At 41.6% G+C, this 17136-nt stretch overlaps 1 protein-coding gene across 1 annotated transcript; it reads left to right on the top strand.

Moving 5' to 3' along the window:
- Positions 1-1127: 1127 nt before the first annotated feature.
- On the top strand, positions 1128-16873 carry TTC21B (tetratricopeptide repeat domain 21B). The gene is made up of 29 exons (XM_032946150.2): positions 1128-1267; positions 2199-2328; positions 2894-3004; positions 3127-3293; positions 3394-3516; positions 3617-3774; positions 3867-3951; positions 4105-4203; positions 4292-4484; positions 4572-4669; positions 4830-5030; positions 5261-5390; positions 5585-5742; positions 5867-6091; positions 6408-6646; positions 7145-7217; positions 7320-7430; positions 7614-7752; positions 7983-8089; positions 9349-9537; positions 10050-10160; positions 10417-10498; positions 10623-10773; positions 10891-11052; positions 11314-11512; positions 12045-12269; positions 12565-12685; positions 12788-12855; positions 13026-16873. Exons 1-29 carry the CDS (start codon positions 1241-1243, stop codon positions 13101-13103), a joined length of 3960 nt encoding a protein of 1319 aa, XP_032802041.1. The 5' UTR covers positions 1128-1240; the 3' UTR covers positions 13104-16873.
- The last annotated feature ends 263 nt before the right edge of the window (positions 16874-17136 follow it).

Below are 17136 nucleotides of genomic sequence, written 5' to 3' on the forward strand. Positions count from 1 at the left end.
GATGGTATGTGGTCTGCTCTTCTAAGCATATTGCTGTAGGCCTGCGCGAAAATCGATAAGCGCTGTTTGCAATGTGTTTGCCAAATCAGATTTGTAAATGATGGGTAAAACACGCAATGCTGCACTACAATAGCGCAGGCCAATTGTTTTTTTTAAACGCTACACAAAGACGTGTGAAAAGCACCGTGCGTTTGTGCGACAACAATCAGCAGTTCGGAAACAACTGCAGCGTGGTCCCAGGCGGCAGTGATCCGGGGATGGACCACCGCGGAAGGGTTTAGTTTAGTTTTTTGGGACTCATTAACAACCCCAGCAGAGCGCCACGTGTGGCCGTGGCGGTCGGTGTGGGGAGTCGATCCCAGAGGGGTCTGTTCCTGATTCTGCGTACGTCAAGTTTCGGAATACTGTAGTGGTTTTTCGCAGGGAATGGCTTTATAAGAAATATTTTTCGACGGAATATCTTCTGGAATTGGAATCGATTGTGGTTATCGGCTATTCCTCGGTGGTGGAGGCGTGAGCGTGTGGGAAGTAATCACAGACCATCAGTTTCCAACAGAATCAGAATATGTATTTATGGAGATATCCAGCAGGGTCAGATCAGAACGTTACAACAACAATACAAAAAAACATAGGAGTGCAAAGTATAGGAAAGGTAAATAACTTTTAAAAAATACAAATCAAACTGTACTTTCATCTGGCCAGGTAAATCCCACGGCTATTCCGTTCATTTTCAGAAGCGACCTGGCCACAAATGACAGCTCAATAGGCCAATGGGCGTGGTCGAAACGTGGCTATCGGACCGAAATAAGAATCGGCTTTACCCCTTTTTGAAAATACCACAGGAGGCGTGAAGATGTTTAAACACCAAATAGACACCTCGTGCCACAGGGCACCGAGTCTACATTAGCCACACATTAACTGTGGCACAACGCGCAAACGAACATGCTGTGATTATATATGCATCGCCGTCGAAACCGATCGAGCCCTGCGCCAGAGATGGACAACAACATCCTGCATGGCCGGCAGTGGTTTATGGTTTATGTTTTTAGACCCGAAGAGAAAACGACGCCGGAAGGGGACGAACAGAACCCGGACCTCTGTGACGTCATCGCGGAGCAGGGGATTCTCGTGACGTCGTTTGCGGGGCGGGGCTAATACCGCACGTCGACGCGGGGGCGGCCGTTGCCGTGGCGACGGTCGACGCTAGGGAAGTGACGTCGCGTCGAGTCGAAGGCGCGCGATGGCGGACGAGGATGAGAACGCCGTGGTGAGGAGAGAGACAGAGAGAGGGAGAGCGGGCCGAGGTTTTTTTTTGTTGTTTGCGAGGGTGGGTGGGTGGTGGTGGTGGGGGGGTACACGCGCGCGCCACGACTGATGGGCGGTGCGCCTTCATATTGCGCGGAAGGTTGCAGGCGCCGCGGTTTGGCGTTTTGATTCGGTAACGCGCCCCTTGTTGCTGCTGGGAGGCCGCTGTCGACCTCGGTTACGGTCGCCATGGCGACGGGATGTCGCGCGGGCCACGTGACTTCATTCAAAACTGCCACTTCCAATCTTCAGAACGGCCCGCAAATTATATTGTCACTCGTTCATTTAATGTCGAAACGTCATCGACCGAATTTGGAAAATTGTGTAAAAAATATATATGCCGCAATTTTTCTGAAGTTGTACCATACGTAGTAACCTATCGTTTTTTTAATTGTTTTTTTTGTTGTAACGTTCTGACCTGCTTCTACAGGATATCTGCGGAAAAGAGCTTTATAGCTCATCGGATTTCTCCTGTATAAATACATATTCTGACTCTGAACCGTTTGCCGCATAATGCGGAAACTTGGTAGGACCCTCCCGATAAAGATAGTCATGTTTACTCAGGCTTTCATTGATAAACAATAGTATTTCTTTTTTTTACGATCAGAGGACTAACAATCGTATTCCGTCGTGCAAGCATCTTGGCCGCACTAATCAGGTACTAGAGGATAATAATTTTGATGTAGCAACACTTTCTAGCTTTAGGATTGAGATGTGAGTGGAAATATGTGGCCCACGTATTTGTGCGGTACACAAATATTTACACTCCCATTTCGTGTCCTCAAGAAGGAAAAGGTTCCCCACCTCTGACTGAAAGGAAGATGCGACCCAAAGTACTAAACGGTGGCACTTGCAGCTCTCACGGGTTCCACCGGGGCCACATGTCATTACAGTCGCTGCTGAGCCACTACTGCCGGGAACGTTTGGCCCGACATGTGCAGACCGCAGCTGGCGAAGCCATCAAGAAGTACGGAGCGGACCCAGTGTTTGCCTTCTTCCGCGCGCTTGGAATGCTCATGGAAGGTGCTGTGTGGACTTAATTTCGAATATTCATGAGTGGCGGGACTTGCTGGCTGGGTTACTACATGTGCTGGTGGTTCACCAGCATTCATTCGAGCAAGCTTGACTCTGCTGATGTAGATACCATTCGTTGTAGATACCAGTGCGGGGTTGGCAAGAACTGAATTATTGCTCCTAAAATTATACACTCCCAAAAGGCCAGTGGGCCAATGGGTTATTGATTTGTTTTAAAGAGACAGATGTATGAAGTAAACATTATATTCTTTTGAGGATATATTTTGTTGTTATAAAACCGGAGGTTGAATTTGTCCTGAATTTGTATCGCCATAAAATGTTACAATGTTTCTTTTCTGCATTGAGCATATACTGCATTCCAGAAATACCTGACTGATCAATGCCAAAATAATTGTGGAGATATGCAGTATTTTACAGATAGGTCTACATTATGTATTATTTTATAATCCTGAACTATATTAACCAAATACATTTTCCTACATTTATTTGCAAGAATATGGACGTGGTCATTTGTTTTTATAGACCATTGTTTTCTTGTCTATTATCACTGCAGAACGTATTCCAGAGGCAATTAGGGAACTTGAAGCAAGCAAAACCAAACAGGATGTATCGCTTTGCTCCATTATTGCCCTCATTTATGCCCACAAGAAAAGCTCCACAGTCGGTAAGAACTGCAAAATGTACAGTAATTTTTACATTGTGAACAAACACATAAATGAGATATCTTGCGACGTGCACTTCAATGGTGAGCATTTTCATGACATGTCACGTGGCTGTTAATGACAGACCGTGAAGCAGTACAAGAACTGGAGGCAAAGTTAAAAGAGGACCGCAAGACTGCCGGAGAGAAATCTCTTTATTTTGGTGCGTTGTTTCTGTGGCTCATTGGTCGCCATGAAAAAGCCAGAGAATACATCGATCGAATGATCAAAATATCGAGCGATGCCAAGAAGGTGAGCCACGTGAAGTTTATACATTAACAACTTTGTTTTTTTTACATTGAGATACTTTGTACATCAGTATACAGTATTAAAAGCCATTATTGTGCTACAGGGCTTAATACTGAAGGGATGGATTGACCTGACTTGTGGAAAGGATGTTTTTATGAAGAAATCCATAAAATACATAGATGAAGGACTGCAGCAAGGCAAAGATGCATTTGCTCTGATGGGAAAGGTGGGTTTGTGCATTACACTCATGTTAAACGGTTAACGTGCCAGTATTTAACGTGTAACATTAATCATTGACTCTGATTTTCTACAATGTTTTTTTTTAGGCAAAATACTTTGAATTGAAGCACAACTACTCTGGTGCGTTGGAGGTAATAAACCAGGCCATAGTGGCTTTTCCTAGCTTCCTGCCAGCCCTGGTAGAGAAGATGAGGTTGCAGCTGGCCCTGCAGGACTGGGAGCAGACACTGGAGACTGGCCAGAGGTATCGTAAAAGTTAAGGTTTTACACATATCATTGTGCATTCTTTAGTGTAATTATTGCACAGTTCACACTTTCGTTTCACTATATTTAAAGGATTTTGCAGAAAGACAGTCATTCCCTTGAAGCCCTCCAGATGCAGATTCTACACGCCCTCTGCAGGGAAGGAGATTCTACAGTGGTAAGTGGAATTTGAACCACAAAACCATATGGTAATTAACATATACCTAATAAAACGTTTTGTGAAATGCAACATTATTTAATGTAATGCATTGTAATGTAAAATAAAATACAGTATATAACATTTCCTTAATTCTTTTCATTCTAACTGTAGGCTGCGGCAAGAATTGGTGACTTGATAAATGCTTTGGATCGATTTGAGCCCAGCAATCCTGGCTTATGTCACCGCTTGGCTCTGGTCTTCAGCAGAGTGGTGGGTCTACTCTTTTTTGTGGATATGTACAATTTTCTCTTGTTCTCTTGTAACAAATTATAATAATTGATATTGATTTTTTTTTCAGAGTGGACGGAACAAGCTTGTTTTACAGCAGACATATGCGCTGGTTGAAAGAGCATTTCATATAACCCCTCATGATGCAGAAATTGCCATAGAGCTTGGAAACCAGCTTGTAATGCAGAGGAATTTTCAGGAGGCAATGAAGCATTACAGGCATGGGATGAGCCTGGATGAAACTAGTATCACAGCTCTGATGGGTATGTCATCTTGCTGTGCATTTTAATTTTGAAAAAATGTCTTTCTTGCATTCATGAGTACTCACTGCTTATTTTATTAATTTGTAGGTATTATCAAGTGCCAGCTTTTTGAGGGCCGTCTTGATGATGCTGAACAACAACTAGAACTCCTTAAAGAAATACAAGAGAGCATTGGAAAATCGGGTGTAAGCATTTCCATCAAGTCCAAATCAAAGCATTGCAATATTATGTCATGGAATACAACTTCTGCTTTTAAAAAGTGTTTTGATCTTGTCTTGAGTATTATGAATATATATTTGTAGTAGAGATCATTTCTTGAATTTTGAGTCATTGCTCTTTTGACAGGAGCTCTCCTACCTGCGAGCAGTACTTGCTGTGAGAAGGCAAAAGGGCCTTGATGAAACACTTTCTCTCCTGGATGATGCTGTGGACACCCACTTTGTGGCCCTTACTGGAATTCCACTAGGAATGCTGTACTTTGAAAAGCTGAATCCTGACTTTATATTAGAAATTGTCAAAGAGTACCTGACGTTCTGCCCTACACAGGTAATACAATTATTCTTGCAGCTGCTTCCTTCCATCGTTTTGTGGTTATTAAACCTTAGATGTATGCAACATATAGTTCAATTCATTAAAAAAATTATTGTATTAAAATTACAACCCAAATGAAAATTTCCCTTGATGATCAGTGAGGCTTTCTTAGGGCTAGTTATTTTGTGATTACATATTACTTATATATGTATCAATTGATAATGTGGTGGATTACTGTGTTGCAGCCTGGGGCACCTGGACAGGCCCTACCTCCTGTTCTGAAGCAATGTGTTACCTTATTGGAAACAATAGTAAAGGTTGCTCCAGGAGTGATGGAGGGACTCTACCTAATGGCTCGAACAAAGTACATCTCAGGTATTCATTCCTCTACGCTTAATGGGGCTCAGGTTCAGACATTTTAATTCAGATAATTGTCCTTTGACCACGAGTATCAGGGCTTGAACAGTATAAAATGCACTACCTTTAAATACTTGCAAGATATTGGTTTAGAACAGAGTATACCTTGTAAATGAAATTGGATTGTAATGTTTCGTTTGTGTTGTGTTTAGGAGACATTGATGCAGCACAAGGAAGTCTACAGCATTGCTTAGAAAAGAGCCCCTCTTACTCGGATGCTCACCTGCTTATGGCTCAGATTTACCTGTCACAGAAAAACTATAAGCAGTGCTCGCAGTCCCTGGAGCTGGCCCTCAGCCATAGCTTTGAGGTCTGCTTGGAATTTCATTTTAACTATATATCCTTCAATGTTTTGCTAGAATGATTTTGCTCTCTACATTTTCTCCAAGAGTTATGTACTGGACTGGCAACTAATACAATGTTGGTCTTCGCAGATACGAGATCATCCTCTTTACCACTTGATCAAAGCCAGAGTGTTGAAGGAGACGGGCGATGTACCTGAGGCTCTCCGAACGCTAAAGTTGGCCATGAGTTTGCCTGGCATGAAGCAGCGATCTGGGGCCACGAAATCTAAAGGGAAAGTCCCAGACATCAACACGACGGATCGAGTATCGGTGTTTCTCGAGCTCGCAGATGCTCTCCGCCTGAATGGTGAACAGGTACCGTGTGTGACAATCATAAATAGCTGTCATTCCTCATCAGGTATTTCAGTGGTTGGCCACTGCGTGACTCAAGTTTGTAATTAGCTGTTATAAAGAACTTTAATGTGCTATGCAGTTAGTGTTGGCCCAATTCTGGATTATATGTTTATCCTGGAAAAAATAGAAAATATTGACCTATTCCTGCAGATTATTTCGACTGTGTTAAAAGTGACTATGATTGAATATTACTACACATCAAAGTGCGCTATGGTGTTGAATTGATGAATCTATCGCTCACTCTTTTTTTACCTACCGTGTTGTGCACTTTGTTCAGCATGAAGCTGCAAAGGTGATGCAGGATGCCATTAACGAGTTTTCTGGGACACCGGAGGAGGTGCGCGTGGTCATCTCCAATGCGGAGCTGGCGCTCGGCCGTGGTGACGTCGAAAGCACGCTCAGCGTTCTACGCGGCATCTCACCAGAGCAGCCATACTACATACAAGCCAAGGAGAAGATGGCCCATGTTTACCTGCACCACCGCAAGGACAAGAATCTCTATGCTGCCTGCTATCGGTATGATGCCTGCTTGTTGTTTACAAACAATAACGTTGATTTTGTTGTATCAAAATGCGATTTAGAAAATTACATTTCAAAACATAACGAGAATCCCAGCATGCTATGGATTTCAAGTTGGCATAACAATGTTTGCGCATATTTTGCACTAAAACTCTCAGCTACAAGCTTAAACTGCATGAGATTGATGCAGTTTCTAATTGAGGCAGTAGAAGGACAAGTGCAATGTCACAATCATTGCCTTATCCTGCCATTTTTACCAGAGGGACTGATTCAGCACAGCCTTTGGGCAACAGACACCATATTCAAGTCTTTCTCTAGCTAAAGAGGCATTGATGTAGTGTCTAATGTGAAACATGTCATACATGTTAATATGCCAAGACCTGTTTTAGCCATAATCAAGAGGTGAATTACATTATAGGACAATCGTGTGTTGCAATGTTTAGCCATTGAGAAGTTACACATGCTGATGAACATGATGTGTGGTCTCATTGCCAGGGAGCTGGTGGAAAAGCTACCAGGCCCTCATACTTTCATTCTTTTGGGTGATGCCTACATGAACATTCAAGAGGTAATTGTATGTGTGGAGAGCTCTGTGCATCTATACTATTAAATATGTCAATGGTTCATATTTTTTTGTAACTATGCTTCATCTCATGTGTGGTATCACCAGCCAGAGAAGGCGATTGACGTGTATGAGCAGGCCATGAAGAAGAACCCTCGTGATGGAGTTCTGGCCAGTAAAATTGGTCAAGCCCTCGTTCGCACTCACAACTATGGCAAGGTGCATCAGTATTTCACCACTTACTGCAATCTTTGACAATGAGCTTATGTTGACTCACAAATGTTTAAAGCCACAAAGGCCATAGTAGGAAACTGCATGACAAAAGTTCTAAATTAAAATACATTTACATGTAATGGAAGTTGATGCTTCAACTAAAAATATATTTGAACGTGGAATGTCCAGGCCATCAGCTACTACGAGGCAGCACTGAAGAGTGGGCAGCAGAACTTATTGCGCTATGACCTGGCCGAACTGCTGCTCATGTTGCGTCAGTATGACAAGGCGGAAAAGGTTCTGAGGCAGGCACTGGATCACCATCCTGGTAAATGGTCTTCCTGTATCATATACAGACATAAATTCACACCAGTCCATATTATACATTAACATAACCATACTGGCTTTCATGCAGAATAATATGACATGATGGAAATACCTTAAAGTTCGAATATTGTCAATGTATACATTAGTATTGTGTGACAGTAACAAATAATGTGCATAAATCGTAATCGGTCAGTTTTTTTAGTTAAATAACTGTTGTGCTTTTGGCTTCAGTTAATGACCTACAGACATTAATGGAAGACACCAAGTATCTGGTTCAGCTGGCCAAAGTCCACAGTAAGACAGGAAAGACTGATGATGCTGTGCTAGCATTAACCAAGGTAAGAACATAACATTTATTAAATCCATATTGCTTGTAGCCTAAAATACAGTTGCAGCTTAGTTTTTATATCCGTTCGTTTCTTTATCCGCTTCCTGGTGAGGGTCGTGGCGTCAGCATGTTGAGTAGGGCAGTCCACACCTCCTTTCCCTGGTGACAGACTCCAGCTCTTCCTGGTGAATTCCTAGGCGTTCCCAGTCCAGCCAAGCGACATAGTCCCGCCAGCGTATCCTGGGCCGGCCCCGGGGTCTTCGCCCAGTGGGACATTCCCGGTAGAGTCCCAGGGGGAGTCTACTGGGGAGCATTCTTACCAGGTGCCCAAACCACCTCAACTAGCTCCTCTCGATCTGGAGGAGCAGCGGCTCGACTCTGAGGATCTCCCGGATTGGATTACCAAACTCCTCACCCAATCACGGAAAGTGAGCCCGGCAACCCTGTGGAGAAACCTAATTTCGGCCCCTTGTACCCGCGATCTCATCCTTTCGGTCATCACCCAAAGCTCTTAACCATAGGTGAGGGTGGGTATGAAGATCGACCTGTAAACCGACAGCTTTGTTCGAGAACTCAGCTCCCGCTTCACAACCACAGAATAGTAGTCCCCACAGGTTGAATACAATTCAGGCTGTGCTCAAATAAATAGTATTTCCTTGGGTTGCCGTGATATATATTTTCAAGATAAAATAGGATGTAAAAAATTACAATATAACGATTATCCCGATATAATTTCTCCATGATTTCACAATGAGCGCAACATTTTTATTTGATTATTTTTGTGCTTTGCTGTAATTCTAATATGAATAAAGATTCCTTTAAATGCAGTTTCCTAACACAAGTCTAAGTTGTTTATAATTACAACAATCTGGAATGCTTATTACACACATGCTGTTAGTTATATTAAAAAAACTATAATTAAATTACCAGTGAAAATTACGTCATATAATCGCCGTATATTCAATTACACTGGAAAACATTTTACAAAGCATTAATTTAGTGGATAATAGCTATTTATTAACAGCTTAAGTTAATGAGTTTGTTTTTTCACTCATATTTAGCTCGAAAGTAAAATATTTACAAAAAAAGTCGATCAACAATTGATATTTTGCAAAACAGACAAGATGATTATCACTGATATTTTATATGCTATATCGTAATTTTGCCATATTGCAGCAATCCTAGTATTTACCAAATGCATGCAAGTGGTTGGCAGCTTCAGTAAAGAGTGGTTGCTCAATTTGTGCATTGACCTGTCTGTGTATGCAGGCCCGAGAGGTGCAGGCACGTATCCTCAAGCGTGTGCAGGTCGAGCAACCAGACCTCGTGCCAGCGCAGAAGCAGCTAGCGGCTCAAATATGTTCCCAACTTGCTGAACAAGCCATCGATCAGCGCGAGCATGACAAGGCTGCTAAATTCTACCGGGAGGCTCTGGTCTACTGTGAGAATGACAGTAAGGTACTGCCTGCCTCTTAGGTGCCTGGGACAAATCACTTCATCATGTTTGCATATTATATAAAGTTAGTCTTCACAGGATCCAATACTTTTCATTGTTTTGCCATTGTCGTAAATTTACCTGGGTGCCGGAAAACAGCCAAGCTGTGTATGACGTACTCCTTCAGAAGTTCCTTGGCTCTTGTGCTCTATCAGGGCAGTTACATGGCCCAGTGGTTGACGCGTTCGCCGTTTGTAGAATGTTGTGGTTCTACTACAGCAGGCCACCCTGGTTAATACCACGAGTGTATTAACTGTAAAACATGTGCTGTCTGCATTTACAGTTGATGTTTTGGATTCCATTATGTAATCCTAAAATAGTAGACCATTCTGTTCCAGCGGCATGGTCCAAATTTGCCAACTTTAAAGAAAATGACATGCAAATTACTCAATTAGGGTTACACATAGCAATCATAACAGATGTCAGTGTTAACAGGGGGACTACTGTATTACTAATTCCGATATTTTTGTTGCAGGTTATACTGGAATTGGCTCGGATATACATGGCTCAGGACAATCTGGATGTTTGCCAGCAGCAATGTGCCACTATCTTGAGGAATGATGTAGATAATGATGATGCCACAATGGTAAGTGTTTTTTTTATTCCTAAAACAAACCCGTTAATTTTCCTGGGAGGCACTCTTACTATGATCTCTGCACAGTATTGTTATAGATCGTGATGTCCTGGATAGGGCACCAATAATGTATATTGGAGCACAGTTACACTTGCAATCTTATGACCCACATGTTTGGCAAACACTGCCTCACCATAAATTAAGTTATATTGCAATTATAAATAATTTAACCGATTATATATTCTATAACACGAATGTAATGTTGCAGATGATGGCAGATCTTCTATTCAGGAAACATGACTATGAGCAGGCCATCTTCCATTTCCAGCAGCTTATTGAGCGAAAACCAGGTTTGTTTGATTTCTGTTGGCTGCAGTGCACTCATGAAATGTCACTTTTAATTTCATAGTCTGCCTTATTTTGCACTTTTGGTTAAGAGTCTCATGTTTTTTATGTTCATATGGAATACAACAGAGAATTTTGGTGCTCTGGCACGAATGATTGAACTGCTGAGAAGAGCTGGAACACTGGGGGAGGCACCCAGGTTTCTGATGCTAGCAGAGAAGAATGGCAGCCAGAGACCCCTGGACCCTGGTTACAATTACTGCAAAGGATTGTATCTCTGGTAGGCCTGTTTCCACGTAAAACTTAATTGTAGTTTTAATGCTGAAATGTGTTACTTCAAATGCAGGTTTCATAAAAATAGAGAGGATAACACATTGTTCAAAATGTGTATGTGCAGGTACACTGGAGAACCCAATGACGCTCTGAAGCATTTCAACAAAGCTCGCAAGGACAGTGACTGGGGGCAGAAAGCCATCTACAACATGATTGAGATCTGCCTGAACCCAGACAATGATATTGTTGGAGGGGAGGTGTTTGAAAACCTTGATGGAAATGTGAGGTGAGTGATCAAATAATTTGTGAAATACAAAAAAACACTCTTAAAGGACTACATTGGACATGGTGTCCAAGCTCCAACTAGAAATACATTGTGACCAACATGATTAACATTGCCTTATATAGTATAGAGTAGTTTAAGTAGTTACATCAGCTTAACAGTGGTGTTCTGCGCTGTACTATTTTAGGAAATGAAATGGATCTAAGATGACAGATCATGTTGAATGTCGCTCCTATAATTTATTATCGCGATGGTTCACTACAGTTCATCACAACGGGAACGGCAGGAGTCGGAGCAGATGGCGATGCGCACGGCGGAGAAGCTGCTGCAGGAGCTGCGTCCCCGGAGCACCCAGGATGCACTGCGAGTGCGCATCTTGGAGAACCACTGCCTCATGGCCACGCGGCAGAAGGCCAGTGTGGAGAAGGCCCTCAACGCCTTCACTGACATAGCAAGCACAGAGGTACATTGTGAGCTGGATAGAGGAAACACACAAATACTGGGTAAACGGTTCATCTGTTTATCGTTTGTATGTCCAGGTCCCAGTTGTGGAAATATACATTTTCATGTCTTACCTGTTCAATTTTGGTGTTTAATGATGAGTCACTGTCCCATCAGTTTGGTGAATTGTTACGATGAGGTTGCAATTTGATGAAACATATTTTCTGTTTAGTATTGGTTTATGTTGTTTCCTCTAATTTTGTTCAAGTTTGTACAGTCCACTTCATTAACCTCCGTGTAACTTTAGCAACATTTGCATATAATTAAAATATTTTGATCAATTCGCACACACGTGATTTAATATACATATCATAAGCGTAACAGATATAAATCGCCGAGTTACATGCCTATTGTTTGGCTCTGGTGTCCTATAATGTATACGTCCAACACTATTACATAACCCAAGCCCTAGCTCTCTTTATACTGTTCTCATTAACGGTTGTTTGATAAAGTAGCTGAAAAGGTTGCAACGGTGCTTTGTATTTTGCCCGCAGAAGGAGCACGTACCTGCACTGCTGGGCATGGCCACGGCATTCATGATCCTCAAGCAGACGCCGCGCGCTCGCAATCACCTCAAGCGTGTGGGGAAGATGACCTGGAATCCTGAGGAAGCGGAGGAGTTTGAGCGCAGCTGGCTCCTCCTTGCAGACATCTACATCCAGGCCAGCAAATATGACATAGCTGGAGAGCTCCTGCGTCGCTGTCTGCAACACAACAAGGTATGTAAGAGGTACCATTATGCGAGGCCAGCAGAAGTTGTGATTCCCTTATACGCTCAATAAGCATGTCAAGGCACACCGATGAAAGGTGCCATCTCAATGTCAGTGATGGCATTCTTTTGTTGATAGTGTTGTGTTTAAGTTTGAAATGCAAAAAGTGAATGGGCATACATTACAAAGTATGGAAAGCTCTCCAAAAAATTCATGAATAAAATTACTTATCTAAGCTTGCTCTGTCACACTTACTTTACATATTGATTTTAATTCAGCCATTTACTTCTTTTTATTCCTTCAGTCCTGTAGCAAAGCGTATGAGTACATGGGCTTCATCATGGAAAAGGAACAATCCTACAAAGATGCAGCTTTGAACTATGAGCTGGCATGGAAATATACCAGTCAATCCAACCCCACCATTGGTGAGTTGATTTACAGAAGATGTCATTACATTTAATTTCTTTTATACATGCCATATGCTTTCAAAAACCACGATGGAGATGAATTTCATTTTATATTAACAGGTTACAAGCTTGCTTTTAACTACCTCAAAGGAAAGCGGTATGTGGATGCAATTGATATTTGCCACAAGGTGAGTGAAAATGTCATTTTAAACTGCTTAACTTTGCTCTATGACTGAAAGTTGTGAAAACATGATTATGCCACCGTGCACTTCATTTTCATGTTTTTAAAATGGTTTTATTTTGTGTGAATGTCATTTGTAAAACCCTATTTCTAGTAAACCACTCTTTGTATCTTTAGGTCCTGGGAGCTCATCCAGACTATCCGAAGATGCGAAAGGACATACTGGATAAAGCGAGAGCTTCTCTAAGAACATAACTTTCATTCGTACGTTTTTATGCACAGAATCCTGTGTGTAAGGCTAAAGAATTGTATACAGCCTTCACTAGTTTATTACAACTGTAATGTATCTGTTATAGTTTGTTTTGTGTATTCTGTGGCGTTTTTCATATAAATATCAATTTAGACCACATACAAGTGCTTAATTCGGTTTTAAAAACTGTGGTTGTCTAATGATCACATTCATAATATGTGGTGTAAGAGACTACTCCCTCTACAAGTTTGTACTTGCAGTATATTGAGAAATGTATATTATACTGTGCTGTACTTACATCGTGTAATTGATATATTTTGTTATTTTGTTTTGCCTATTTCAATAAAAGAGTGACACAACATTTACTATTATATTATTGGTTCTTTCGGTAAAGTCACGTAGAAGGGAAACAATAAAATAATAAAACAATCAAATTCTCACGACGTTTCGACTGCAACACAAGCAATCATCATCAGGTGTGAAAACCACAGCAAGAAAATTTGAAAAAAGTGGCGGTTTTGGTAACGTTAGCACCACGGAGAGCGATTTGGCAGTTATTCAAATGGACGAGTCCATCTATGTTCGGAAAAGAGGAGGGGGGAGGCGAAAATAATGGATGCGGTCTGAAAGCCACCGTAAGCGTGAACAATCAATTAAGACCGGAAATGGTTTATCAAATCCTTCCAATGATTGCTATGAACGAATCTCTCATGATAGCCAGATGGCTTGCAGAGAACCTCTGTCTTGGAGAAGTCAATGTCATGTGAGCCTACTGAATTATAACAGTGATCTGCCACGGCCGAGGTATTGGTCCTACCGTGTTTTAGGTCTGCTTTGTGTTCACGGATGCGGTCCAAGACATGTCGTTTGGTTTCTCCAATGTAACTCCTACCACAGAGGCAACTTAGTTTGTAGACGCCAGGGTACTGTATGTCCGGCATCACATTTTACAGACGGAACCAGATCACGGATTTTATGTAATGTGTTGAATCGGACCTGGACCTTGTGTTTGTTCAAGATTTTGGAGATCTTTTTTGTGATCCCCGCAATGTAGGGTAAAGTGATGGTTTTGAATGGCTCCTCAAGAGGGTCCTTCTTCATGGTTGGAGTGATAGATTTGCGGATTGTGTAGTCGGAGTAACCATTAGCCTTAAGAGCTTGGTGTATGTGCTTGGGTTCACTGGCTATGTGTTCCTGGTCGGATATGCATTGGGCTCTATGGTACAGAGTCTTGATGAGGGAATTTTTCTGGGATAGATGGTGGTGGGAATCCGGTTTCAGATAAGCATCCGTATGGGTCGCTTTCCTGTAGACAGAGTGGCTCATTGAACCATCAGGTCTCTTTTTTATTAGGACATCCAAAAAAGGTAGCTTGCCATCTTTTTCGACTTCCATATAAATCAGATTTCTCCAAGACAGAGGTTCTCTGCAAGCCATCTGGCTACCATGAGAGATTCGTTCATGAGGCTATCCACATATACAAACAGACAATTTCAACCGGGAAGATGGATTCTGGCTTAGCAATCATTGGAAGGATTTGATAAACCATTTCTGGTCCTAATTGATTGTTCACGCTTACGGTGGCTTTCAGACCGCATCCATTATTTTCGTCTCCCCCCTCCTCTTTTCCGAACATAGATGGACTCGTCCATTTGAATAACTGCCAAATCGCTCTCCGTGATGCTAACGTTACCAAAACCGACACTTTTTTCAAATTTTCTTGTTGTGGTTCTCACACCTAATGATGATTTCTTGTGTTGCAGTCGAAACGTCGTGAGAATTTTATTGTTTTATATTTTTATTATTTTATTGTTTCCCTTCTACGTGACTTTACCGAAAGAACCAATAATATGAATCCCCGCAGTCACGAAAGCTTTAAATCAACAACATTTACTGTCGTAGTTACAGATATTAAACGTCGTAATTTTTTTGCACTACCAGAAAAACATGTTAAATACCAGTTACCAGTTTTCTGCACATATAGAAATGTATAGCAACTAACAACACGTTTGTCTGTTTAACTGGGTGGTACAAAAAAAAGCACACCAGACTTGCAATCCAGAGAACGCTGCTTCAATTCCAGGTGCGGCAATTGAAACTGGTCAATATTCTTAAATCCTCCCGCTTCAATCCACCCGGCAATATAAGTGGGTACACCACAGTCAATTGGCACGTCGCGTGTAGTGGGTAAAGTGGTGGTATACCTACCTTATCCAAGCTTCTGGTCGGTCTGGAATAGTGCACCAAATACCCTCTAGAGCTCTGTCTCGTGGAAGCCCCGTTTCTGCCAGAACTTGTGTGAGTGAGCAAGCAATTGCAGTGTTTGCACCTTTACCTTTTTAACTGAGAAGGGTAAACAAACCACGCAGTGCCCGAGGCCGCCGTTCCGATTGTATGTTCGCACGTGCCAATCAGTTCGCACCTCTGAGTAGCGCGGTTGGCTACGCATGGTGCGAAAGAAGTTCAACATATTTCCAAAATTCCACTGGAAATGATTACCGGTTCTTGACTTTCAAAACCCGTAATTGATTCTGAAAACAGTTACCGAAAACGTAACATTCATTTCGTAAAATACATGTACTGTACTTCCTATATATGGCATTGCACACTCATTCCATTTGTACATATTTTCATAATCTTATACACCCCTGATCCGCATGGTGAAATATAGATACCAATCTTCACAGGACAACAAAGGCTTATGGAGGGCATCGACGAGCTGATTAACATAGAATTGTAAAATGTATGCAATATTACGTTAAACATAGCTTTACTAGTTCAACACGTGATATTTAACGCATAAATCACGATAAAGCAAGGTACGACTTGTTAAGTAGACAAAACCTATTGCGCTGTCTAACATGTTGATGAACCAAAAAGGTGCAATAACCCAAACACAGCACCTAAATGTGGGAAAGCGTAACTGAGAGAAGGTTACATTTCGTTTTAAAGCTTTCGTGACTGCAGAGATTCATATTCTTGGTTCTGTCGGTAAAGTCACGTAGAAGGGAAATAATTAAAATAAAACAATACAATTCTCACGACGTTTCGATTGCAACACAAGCACATCATCATCAGGTGCTGTGGCAAGACATTTTTTTTTGCTGATGATTATTGCTTTTGTTGCAATCGAAACGTCGTGAGAATTTTATTGATTAATTTTTATTAATTCTAGATTTGAAGCTTTCGTGACTGCAAGGATCCATACTCTTTGGTTCTATTCGGTAAAGTCACGTAGGTGATTTTTGTTGTTTTATTTTTTTACCTACGTGACTTTACCGAATAGAACCAAAGAGTGTAATTTTATTATTTTATTATTTCCCTTCTACGTGACTTCACCGAAAGAACCAAGAATATGAGAGAAGGTTAAATTTCGATTTAAAGCTTTCGTGACTGCACGAAAACTAAAGTCAGTTTTATTTTATTATTTTATTCTCATTCTACGTGACTTTACCGAAAGAACCAAAGAAGATGAGAGAAGGTTGCTACAGTTTTCGTGGAAAGCCACAGGTTCCGTTTCTGTGAGTTTCAAACTGCTGCCCACGACCACACAACTTTTGGAAACTCAAAATTTCCATATCCGATAGGCTACCTACACACGCGTATTTTCTTGCAAATGTAAGAAAGGCAATCGACACTTCAAACCACATTGACGCTCTTAAAAGCCACATTCACAAATTAAGTGAAGTACTGTTTAAGTCAGTGAATACTGTATATATAACATGTGTGTATGTTTGGTGTCTCACTTTAAAAATAAAAGGCCGACCTCCTAAAATGTTGCGAGTAAAGATATCATTCTTGTCAATTATGTTGATGCCGTGACACTTTCCAATCACGTCCTTTCTGTTGCTAGACTACCACGTTGTTGCTAAGTCGACACTCCAACGCCCTTCTTAATGCCACAGTATCTGGCTGTATGTGCGCTTGTCACAGTCAACATGTCTTTCAAGGACCGCTATTACAGTCGCATCTTCAGAACAATATGGGTTTTGGTATTCCCTTTGGCCGGTCACCCCTGGATGCCAATCCAGCGCTTGG

Source organism: Petromyzon marinus, chromosome 4 (assembly GCF_048934315.1).
Source record: "Petromyzon marinus isolate PM22_M1 ecotype Great Lakes invasive population chromosome 4, UKy_Petmar_22M1.pri1.0, whole genome shotgun sequence".
NCBI lineage: Eukaryota > Metazoa > Chordata > Hyperoartia > Petromyzontiformes > Petromyzontidae > Petromyzon > Petromyzon marinus.